Here is an 11,793-nt window from a genome sequence, read left to right on the forward strand (position 1 = left end):
GTCTGATTGTGGCAAGGGAGAAGCTCTCCAGAGCACAACTCATAGATTGCTAATAACTGAACGCCAAAGCATAAGTTAAAAGAGGATGCACCAAACTGTGTCGTAATCAGGCAACATACCAAGAGTTAGTTGTTTTTGGGTTTATTTTCTCCACGATCCTGGACGAACTTCACTTTATCTGTATTGTTCTCTGAAGGGGATGCGTGGCTACCAGTAAACCCGACACCTACAGCGTATGAACACAGTTTATCTCCAGGTAAAAGGAGCTGTGAGGATATTTGCTGCAGCGGCAGCCTAAATAAAGACAAGAAAGGAGATGCCAGACAATCAGAAGTGAGCAAGAACTCCGACATGTTCACTAAATCTCGCTCTGAGATTTCTTTCTCCACTGAGTGAACTCTCAGTGGGGATGTGCTTTGCCTATTTCAGATAACTCTGCTTACTTTGCCATAGGAAGCCATTAACTGACAGTGCACGGCTTGAGGTTATCCCCATGGGTGGAACCGCCTTTGGGATATGCTGCGTCTGGCGGAGAGATGAAGAGACTATGACGCCAAAGAGATTAGCTGTTACATTGTGAATGTCTGTTAGAAGAGTAAGGTTTGTAGAGACTATTGAGGGCTACAAAGGGAGTCAAATAATACAAAAGCAGGGCTCAGCAGACAGTGTGATATCCCTTTAGAGACACTACAAGGTTTAGTAAGTGTAAAAAGCACAACGTAACTGCATCACGTGTTCACGGGCACTTTGAGGCACGTTCAGCATCCGCGATGAGTTTTGCACAGATGGGCTGATGTGTGAACACGGTGATAATTACATCGCTACACTTTGCTTCCCAGCAAAGTCTTGCCCTAGATAGATGGAAGAAAAAACACGCAAACAGAAAATGGGTACACATGCTCCCACACTCACACAAACTGCGTGTTCAACTGTATCAAAATTTCACAGTGCCTCTGCAGAGCCACAGCACAACACCACAGTCGGTCTCCTTTTACTGGTAGGGGAGTGACTGGATTCGAGAGCAGAGTGGAAAAAAACACACTATGGATGTGTGTGTGTGTGTGTGTGTGTGTGTGGTTTTTTTTACGTGGATGGGAGGGGTGAGGAGGTATCGGTATGATGCAAGTTTATGCAGCAGTGTCTCTGTGTGCTGCTCCCCTGCTGTCTGGCTGCTTGGCTTCGGTTTAGAAGCTGGGGACTATTAAAGGCATCATTGTCTACACATTTACTTTGCCACTGTTCCTGCTTGTCAGAGGAGCTTAGGCATAATTTGCTAAAAAGTAGGCCCCTTCCCGCAGTTGCCTCACAGCAATACAATGGTGGTGATTTTTGAAGAGACACATTCAGCTCTCCTACCCACGAACCTCCGACTAACCCCCTTTCCTCACAGCTCATCTCATCTGCTCCTGTGCACAATTGTACGGCCGCTGCGCGGAGCGTCCGTCGCTGCAATCACTTCACATTTGTTTCAGCGATTGATTTGCTGGCGTGCGAAGGAGAAAATGAGCGGGTGGGCAGGCAGCGAGGGAGGAGCAAGCGAGGGAGGCAACAGGGAAGTCAGAGGATGTGCGATGCCAGGCTCACATACTGTCGCCATGACAACAGACATCACTTCACAGGAGCTGCACTTAGGATGCCTGTGTGGGCTGAAGTGACATAGTTGAAGGTTGGCATTAGCCTCTTGTGGGTGCCACAACATAACAATCCTTCCCCCGGCTTGCTCATATCTTTATTTCCACCACGCTGCCCTGTTGCTCTCGTCAGCTACCTATTGGGATTGCTGCGGGATTTGTACTTTGTGTGTAAATGCATGTCCTGCCAGTTTGGCTTAACAAAGAAGATTCAATTGACTGAAATGCTTACGGGAAGACATGAGGAGACATTCATATTCAATGAGCCCCTTTCATCGTTTGCGTCACTTTGAAGCCCGTATGTATAATTCTCTGTGATTTGAAGTGATGCCAATCGTGGAAACAATAACTCAAGATGCAGAGACACACCACAGACGCTTAAAGCCCATCAGGAAAATATCATAACACTTGTACACAGTGTATGTCATTGATCAAGATCTAATGCACATAATAATTAATCATATACAGCAGCACCAGCTGAATAGTAATAAACGAATCCAAGAGTTAAAAATGATGAAACGCTTAATGAATCATCAATTTACAAAAGAAGTTTCAAGTCATGCATGTACATTCCCTAACATGTCCTCACATTAGCTGTAAAGCAGATAAAAGGACTGTATTTGATCAGTCGCTCTACAAGTATATGTCTACCTGTTTCTCTTCATGCACAAATAATAACCCTGGCTAAAGGGATTTTGATTTGCTCTTATCAGCATTCAGCATGTGTGCGGCCGAATGCCTTGCTCTCCTTGCAGCTGGCCTTGTTTGTCCTGCAATGCATGTAAGATACATGATGGAATAATGAAAGTATGAATGCTGCTGTTAAGAATGGGTAAGTGTGGGGGCATATAGCATATATGATGATTTAATTTGAATGAGTTATGACTCATCTGTCAGTGGCTATAAATTGTGAAGAAAGTGTGAAAGTGCAGCATGAGGCAGAGCTCTGACTCAGGAGGGGATCATGCTTAAGCCTATAGGGTTTATACTCGATTGTTTCAATTAAGATTCTCATTATTCCATCAGATATTCAGAAACTCTGTCGTATTCATGCAACAGAATTTGCACTTATCGGACTGGTTTTGGTACTATAGTAAAGAATTTTTTTATTTTTTATAAAAAACATTTTTTTTTTACTGTAAACCGAATAGGACTTCCAGTCACGTTTTAGTTTTTTGGTCAAGCACAGAAAGATAGAGATAAAAAGTATAGTTTAACTTATACTTGTAGCTTACTTGACTATTCCATTTAGTGCTTCTTTATGCTTCCTCTCAGCTGTTTAACAGGGCTGCCATGATTATTGCAATACCCTGGTTACGCCATCACGTGATGCCCACAGTAAGATCAAACTTTCTACCGTGTCACCGCAAAAAAACAGCATTGATGGGGCGATGCATATCCAGCGTACGTTGTATATACTTTAGCCTGTATACATTATATACCAAATATATTTTATTTAGTTTCATAATGATATAAAATATTTACATAATATAAAAGACCATAAACTTCGCTAATTTAAGGCGGCGCACAGTGACGTTTTTTTTGTTCTTCAAATTTCTGTTCTGTGTTATAAAGCTATAACAATAGCATGTTTTCTAGTATGCAGTATAGAGCAGACCAGAGATGAACCACTGATGTTGCATTCACATGGTAACAGCACCAAGAACCCTCTAGGCTGCCCTTGTCACTGACATTCAAGATTTCAACTATTACATTAGTGTATATGACAGTCCAACCTTCTGTCGTCCTCAGGAAAAGCACTGGGCTCATGTCACTACAGATGAAGAAATGAAGCAACGTATGCATATATCACAGTTCCTCATCAAGCTTTATGTCTGTCAGATATTCAATCATTTACTATAACCTAATAATACATCCGCTTTCTTTTCAAGGCCCATCATCACATATACTTGTATTGATCTGAAACAAGGTGACAGGTTAAATGTTCACATGTTCCTCCAATGGGAGTCTTATTCCAGGGATCTGTCACGAGTCATATCGGCAACAGCACCATTAACCTGTTTGGCTTTTTAAACCGAGACACTGTGGCTTTAATTTATTGGAGTTGGACCATGTGTCTGTCAACAGGAGGAAATTAACACTATTACAAGAAATTAAGTCAGTGCAGATAAAACAAGCTTGCTGCTGCACAAGGTATATTAGTTGGACCACGTTGGACAGTTCTGGTTCACTACTGGCCTTCTCCGCAGGTTAGAGGCCACAGCAGACTTCATTAAAAGTACAGAATTGCTTTTGATTCAAAATAAACCGGGGAAGATGGTTGGCCCTGACATGCACCGGAACAGGACTTAATGAATGAATGACTACAGGATCATTAGCAGCAGTTTTTCTGTCCTCAGCATTGTGCAGAGCAGGACAAGTAGCTCAGGGTTTGGGGACGTGGGTTTAACAGTTGAAGCCGCCAGCCAGGTTACAATAAGCTTCTTTGGTCCGCAGTGGGGATTTGGCCTTGAATGATCCAGAGGTAAATTGTGTTGCTGAACTCATCCAAATCCTCACAGTAGAGGAGGGAAAGTATTACAGCTGTTCATGATGTGTGAAAAGTAGCCAAAGCTACATTATACTTTGTTATATATATATATATATATATATGTATAGTTTTGAAGACAAATCATCAATAAAAAATAACACTGAGTAAACAGTCATAATGAAAACATATTCCATTCATCACAACTCTGCATGATTTCATCTTTGCTACCACACAGAGGACAGTGTGGTTGTTAAAAGATCCCCAAAACTATAAGACCCTAAAGCTTACAGCTGGTTTTCCCATTCATTCTGCTCACTGCCAAACTTTGCACAGCCAGATTTTCCAAAAAAGCTAAAGGGGGCAGGGAGAGGGCAAATCCGAGAGTGGCATCCTTCCAGCCGCACAGACACACACCCCACATAAACACATGGGCAACGTGACCTCTTGGCATCACAGATAAGCGTCACAGAGATAAAATTAAAGGTACACTTCACGGATTTTACAGTTGTATATTATCTTATGTGGCTCTGGGGAGTTTGAGGAAACAATCCTGATGATGTCATAGTGACCTCATTGCAGGATAGCTTGACCCATACTCATAGGAAAAAGTCAGGATGCCCCCTGGCTTTGTGGAAATGCAGTACTAAACTTGGTAAAATAATACTGAAGTCTAGTTAGCAGAATTCACCACACTCGAATACAGCTGTTTCACCTTAATGGCATTGTACTGGAGGATTTAGGCAAAACTGTCAACGATTAGCCGGTGAATGCCGAGCACAGCAGAGTGCTTCAGACTTTAAGTTCAAACATTGTCTCTGCAGTGTATATTCAGTGCCAGTCTCAGAGGACAGGGTCCAAAGAGAACTGACATTCTTGTATGATTAAATTGGTGCTATCTGAAGCCCCACCCAGGGGTACGTCGTAATCCCCAATGTGCAGAGCACACTGTTCTACTCCAACGAATTACTTCTCCTACCCGACTGTATATCCTCATTTGTCTCTGATTGAAGCACATACACTGTAGACGTCCGTTGGGTGTTCCCCGGGGGATGGAGAGGAAGAGGCAGAGGAGAGACAGGCAGGGAAATAGAAGACCGAGAGTGAGAGGGAGGGTGTTGAGGAGATAGAGTTATCCATGGTCTCATTACGGTGGGAAATGTGAGGGTCCCGATCCAAGGGAATGATGAAGGACTCTGTGGAGGAGGCCTCTGAGAACCAACAAAGACGGCTTTAGTTTCACTGGCAGAATGCATTTGCATAGCTTAGAAGCCAAAGCGTCTGAACCGGGGCTCATGAAAAGAAACCCCAGCAATTGCTTGGACTTCAATGCAAACGAGAGCGAGCAAGAGCGAGAGAGACAGAGAGAGAGGGGTGGGAGAAAAAGCAGAAGGAACTTTCTCTCTTCGGCAGCATAACACAAAACGAGATCAGGAACATCTGCACATCCCATGGAGGTTGTCGCCGACTGACTTTGATGCAAAGAGAACACAGTGAAGGCGGTACGTCTCCAGATAAAGTTGCAAGCAGAAGATCATCACCATGCTATCATAAGACTCGTGTTCCAATGTAGCCGTTTGCTTGATATTATTATTTAGTGCAGTTTGATTGTCAGCAACATTGCACACAAACGTCACTTGAGATTACTGAGCAGGTCTGTGGGCACGTCACAGGATGTTTCCATTTGCTGTGATGGAGGAGAAGCTATAAGGGTCAATCAAAGCTCTGGAGACCAACGCAGAGATGAGCACAGGTCGAGATAATAGAGGAGTCTTCTTCTGGAGAATGGTGAATGGATGAGTGTGTGTTGAATGAAAGGCATATACCAAAAGAAAAGAAAGAGGAAAAGATGGGGAGAACGAGTTAGAGGAGAAATGCGGCAGATGTTGAACTTCGGAGGTGCCTCTTTTTTCTCCCTGTCGCCTGGAGTCGTGGTGGAATGACTAGCCTTCATCAATCCTCTTTAATGACTCTGGCAGCACCACTTAACGCACCAGTATGTGATTTCTTCATTACCACACCATGATTCCACCATTTAGTTGGCAGCGATGACATGTACTGTTGTTGGTGGAGAAAAAGAATCATTGGAAATCTAATTTTCGTGAAAGATGATGGAATGGATGATTGAATCTGGTGGTAGGTATTATTGAAATGATTTTCAATTTGAATGAAATAAGAATATCCAGCACTGGGTGAGTTTCAGAGATAAGGCTGAGGGCTTGGCCTCTCTAAAACCAAAAAAAACTTGTTGAGAAACTCTCCCACTTCTAAGTAACTTGGCACCATTGTGTGTCATTCATTCAGTCACACATTCACCTGTGGTGCGCAATACTCAATTTCACTAACCCTTACCTCCATCATGTGTCAAAACCTTCAGTGCACACAATGTGGTGGGGGGGGGGGGGGGGGGGGGGGGGCATGCATGCGGATTTTTGCCACCATCAATAATAAATGTTGACTTTTGAACCTTGCAATTTTCATTCAGACCACCTCACTGGAGAAATGCAGTATGCTTTAAACATGAGGTGAATAGAGGGCTCTGCCAGGAGTGTCCCCACGCCATTGACAAGAATGGGATATCATGTGTAAGTTTTGTGTCCTAAACATCTGTTTAGGGGGTAAATCCTTAATAAAGCACACATACTGTAGAATAGGTAATAGTAATGGAAAGAATAGGGGGCTACTGTATGTTCAGGTTGAACAGCAAACAGAACCACACAAGCAGAAACTGTTAAATACTATGTCCCTGTGTTTCTTCTTCTGCTGCTGCTGCATAAGCCTTCTAGATTCACACATACCACTGTGGCAACACCACGTCGAGAAGTATGGGACGGATTCCTTCTAATGAGCTTGCGTCTTCATCTGCACACACATGCCGTAGCATAGACAGCTTGCGCACACCACGAATCTGCAGCTTTGATCTGACAGTCGTGCGATCAGTTGTGATGGTTGGTGACATGCCCGTCTCCCCCTGAATATATGTTTGTCTTGGAGAGACCGATTCAGTAGATATGGAATGCATATAGATGCGATAATTTCTTGAGACAGCCATGTTTGCTGAGAGGTTTGAAGATCCTGAAGATACGTGTCTGCTAGACATTTTCTTATATGTTTTAATGTGAAAGCAACAGGTGCTAGAACATCAGACATGTGGTTATAAGAATATCTGTGCACATATATGAGCCATGTGCTGAAATTGTATTATCTTAATAACTTCCTCCCTCTACAGCAAAAGAAAAGGGGGGAAAATCCTGGTGCATTATTGGTCAGGTGCAGCCCCTTGACTGTTCCTGTCAGGCTCACAGTAGCCTCTTATTGCTACATCATCTCCACACACACACACACACACACACACACACACACACACACACACACACACACACACACACACACACACACACACACACACACACACACACACACACACACACACACACACACACACACACACACACACACACACACACACACACACACACACACACCACTACGACAGAGTTCTTTTTAGTGCTAGGCAACGACCTCTGAATCACACCATCCCACATCTCTACTTGATCTCATGTTCGGATTCGGCCAAGCACAATCTCTGCTGTGGTCAGAGCCACTGTCACCGGTGACAGGTCAGGGCTGTGCGCCTCAAGGTTTCCTCCCTCGCCCAACGTTAGTGCACATGAATCATTATTTCCTCACAGTGCTGCTGCTGCTGCTGCTTCGTTGCTGCTGCTGGGATTCAGAGTTGACATCATCTGTGCCACTGGTTGCACAAGCAGACAGGGTAAGAGACAGAAGTGTGTGTGAGACGGAGAGAGATTCAGACAGACATGAGGAAGAAGTATAGACAGACAGATCAACCAAATATAAAAGCACTCATGACTCTGCATACCAAACGTTACTGTTCAGCAGACTACAGTCTTTACATCCAAAAACACATTTGGCCACATGTAAAGTAAATGCCACGCCAACCTTTTGAATCATAATCAACAATTTACATGTACAGTGTGTGGGTGTCCAGTCTGAGAGGCTATAGGCTTCAAGGGAGCTCTAGCGGGTTCCAGTGTAATAGGTAGCCTACTAAATTTAGCTGGCTCACACACCGTCCTGAGTGATGGATTGGATGATAAAAGGGATTGTGCATGATTGGCTGCACACACGATTTGCTGTATAACCTCAGGGTTGCTGAAAACATTTGGAGCCTCTCACTCAAACATGACTTTCAGACCTCGTTTGTCACCCTAACAGGAGCTGATGCTGCATGTTTGTTTGATTTTTTAAATGGTATAACGGGACGTTGTGATTCTATAGGGAACGAGCAGCAGTTTATGAGCATCGCTGTTTTTACAAGGTCATCACATATGGTGTCAGGAGAACCAAACATGCACACACTCACCATACACTCCTTGGCAACGGATGCCGTCCACGATCAGCGCCAGCAGCCCCAAAACACAGATAATAAGATCCATCCTTTCCACGTTAATCAATGCATATCCAGCTCTCAATGGCATGAAGTCCTTTCAGGGGAGGTGCAGCCTGACTGAGGTGCATAGACACAGCACTGCTCTGATCCACACGTCGACGAATGTAGTCTCAGTGTACACTGTGGGGGTATGTATGCAGGCAGGAGGAAAGGTAGCGGGGGTTTTGGTGTCCACTGCCTCTAAGTTGAAACAGCGCAGCGTTGGCGGCACGGAGACGCCGCGGAGGACGCGGGGAGTGGGCTGCAGAAAGCCCGGCCTTATAACGAACAGCGACCTCTCCTCGCCTCCAGGTGGGTGCCCTCCTTGCAGGAAAACCGCGTGTCCCTCTCGTCTTTAGCGAAAACACCCGGGGTGGAAAACCGAGGGGGCGCACAGACGCTGCAGACCACGGGCGGACGGAGGCTCGGTGCCCACGGACATTGCTTCTCTATTCCAGCTGTGGCCACGACCCGCTCCGCGGATGATGCTGGTGCTGATGCTGCTGCTGCACTGACTGCGCGCTGTCAAACGGAGCCATCACCTCTGCTGCACAATCCTCGCCGATTCTCGATAAAGTCGCCGAGCTGCCGTTGGCGATGCTGACAGTGAAGACTCGTGCGCTCTCAGTCACATCACGACTGCACCCCGACCGACGCCCGGTGGCGACGACGACGGGAGGCTGCAGTCCGGTGCGGTGAGCGGCGGCGCGGCGCACGGTCGCTCCACAGCTCCTCGGAGATTCCCCCGCTGATGTCTCGGCTGTTATGAGGCCACTTTTCTAATGAATTCACGCGACGGTGGGAGCCGGACGTGGCCGCCGTGGAGCCAGTTGGGCATCAGTCACGTTGCGCAATACGTGCTACGGAGAACGAGTGGCACCGCAAACGGTCTGTGGCTACGTCAAGAGGTGCGTGGCTTCCAGCGCTCATCTGTATGGGAGGCTTCGCTCAGCGTCAGGAAAGGCATGAGAGGCGCAGCTGCTGGAGAGAGAGAGAGGAGAGAAGGAGAGAGAGAGAGAGAGGGGGGGAGAGAGGAGAAGGAGAGGAGAGAAGGAGAGGGAGAGAGAGAGATAGAGGGGGAGAGAGGAGAGAAGGAGAGGGAGAGAGAGGGGGAGAGAGAGGGAGAGAGGGAGGAGAGAAGGAGAGAGAGAGAGGGGGGAGAGAGGAGAAGGAGAGGAGAGAAGGAGAGGGAGAGAGAGAGAGAGAGGGGGAGAGAGGAGAAGGAGAGGGAGAGAGAGAGAGAGAGAGAGAGAGGAGAGAAGGAGAGGGAGAGAGAGAGAGAGGAGAGAAGGAGAGAAGGAGAGGGAGAGGGAGAGAGAGAGGAGAAGGAGAGGAGAGAAGGAGAGGGAGAGAGAGAGAGAGGAGAAGGAGAGGAGAGAAGGAGAGGGAGAGAGAGAGGAGAGAAGGAGAGGGAGAGAGAGAGGTGGGACCACTGGAAGTCAGGAGCTCGAGCTTTGACAGAGCTTTGCAATCAACACTGAGCACACAGTCTGACTTCCTGTGTGTCAGTCTCACCGTGCCATGCTCCATCAGACAGGGAGGATGAGGAGCTGTTTGTCATGTGCAGCATCCATCTGCTGCATCAAGACTTCTTTGGCCCGAGACAGTGATGCGTGTCCATGTTGGTCCGAGAACACACACACACACCACTGCTATTGCCACCGTGAACTTTCCAGCAATAGATAACTTTTAAAGTTTTTAAGAGTCACAGCTAAGTGGTTCCAAAATGGAGTCCCAGAAGGCCCTCAGGGGCCCTGCTGGCAGTTCCGGAGGGGGCTCCTGCAAAATCAAAAATTCCATTTCACTGCATCCACTTTTGCCGTATTTAGTGACTAGAAATATGTCAGTGAAAGAGCGCGCAGCCAGGACTGTTCTGACCAGCGGTTTCACTCTCACCACTCCAAGTACTGACTGATGGTCTCACAGAGCTTTTCAAAGGAACATTAACATTATACTGTAAATGGTTCCTCTTCATCGCATTTCCTGTTAAGTGTTTGGTAATAATATCAATAACTGGCAGGATCTTTATACAAAGCAGTTTCCTAGCAACACAATTTCCATTTAATGGTCTTAATTAGCATGATATTTTCCCCAGTGGAGAAGTTATACTTTGGGGACAAATGCGGATGAATGTCAGGAGCCCCAGTTTGATCCATTATCATACAAACAACAAAGGCACGGCTATGAATCTGCACTCGATTAGACTTCACTGTGATTCATGGCAATTAACAATCATATTTTAGGGCCTATTTAATTCTGTAACCAGCTGCCGTCCGTTTTAGGAGCAACACTAAAGCCGGATCGCTAGCCAGATTTCAGCTTTAGATCATCCTAACAAAAACTTTAACAAGGTCTGAAAAGGTAAATCAAGTAGGAGAGAAAATGTTTTTCCATAAAGCCAAGTAAAAAGTGAAAAATGAAGAACAGAGACTGTACTTGAAGGGCCATCTCCTCATGCATCTGGGGATCTGCAAGGCAAGGGACTGCTGGAGCACCAGTGAGTGGTTTGGCACCCTCTACAGGGCTAAATCTACTAAACCCATTATCGTGCAGTCATTGGAGGATATGTCCAGTTTGTGATCAGCCAGTAATATTGATTGCACATGCTGACTTTAAAATAGAAATAAAGATGACGTTGTGATCATTTTATTAGCCTTGGTAGATTTCCATCAGTGTTATCCAGCCCAGCTGCCAATATTTAATCCATAGACGAGGGCCTGTAGTGGAACAGAGGAGTAAAGTGAATTTAGCAGAGTTAATATTTGATATTGGCTATTCAAAATTTAATTTTAGGACCTAAATGATTAATTTTGTCCATCCATTTTATACGGTCATTAGTGTGGCGTCCTTGGAGCAGTAGAGATTGCAACTGTAATCATTTAAACGTTTCAGATCTTATTTTCTGCAAATAACTGGCCTTGTTTTGTGTGGAATGGAGCTCCATAATTTCGTCCTCATTAAATCAGGATGTTTAACCATCTCTCCCTCTACCATCCTCTCACTCCCTGTCTGTGAGAGGAAATGTGCATCTGTTCATGCAGGTGTAAGAAAAATGCTCCTTTCATTCCCAGATAAATAACTAAAATACAGATGTCCGGTTAATACATCAGTTAATATTGAGTGTTGATGAATTCAGATTGAATTTTCTTCAAACAACCTACACCTACAGGCAATTTAGAGTCAATTAACCTAAAGGCTGCATGCATGAGTATCCAAAGAAA

At 45.4% G+C, this 11,793-nt stretch overlaps 1 protein-coding gene across 4 annotated transcripts in view; it reads right to left on the bottom strand.

Moving 5' to 3' along the window:
* Positions 1-9,569, bottom strand: part of LOC118290204 (MAM domain-containing glycosylphosphatidylinositol anchor protein 2-like) — a 150,909-nt gene extending 141,340 nt beyond the window's left edge. For all 4 annotated transcript variants that reach the window (XM_035617700.2, XM_035617699.2, XM_047328771.1 and 1 more), the window contains exon 1: positions 8,507-9,569. In XM_035617700.2, the coding sequence (XP_035473593.2) occupies positions 8,507-8,621 (115 nt within the window). In that variant the 5' untranslated portion in view covers positions 8,622-9,569. The remainder of the gene's footprint in view (positions 1-8,506) is intronic.
* Between the last annotated feature and the right edge of the window lie 2,224 nt (positions 9,570-11,793).

The sequence above is a fragment of the Scophthalmus maximus genome, chromosome 18 (genome assembly GCF_022379125.1).
Source record: "Scophthalmus maximus strain ysfricsl-2021 chromosome 18, ASM2237912v1, whole genome shotgun sequence".
In the NCBI taxonomy this organism is placed as follows: Eukaryota; Metazoa; Chordata; class Actinopteri; order Pleuronectiformes; family Scophthalmidae; genus Scophthalmus; species Scophthalmus maximus.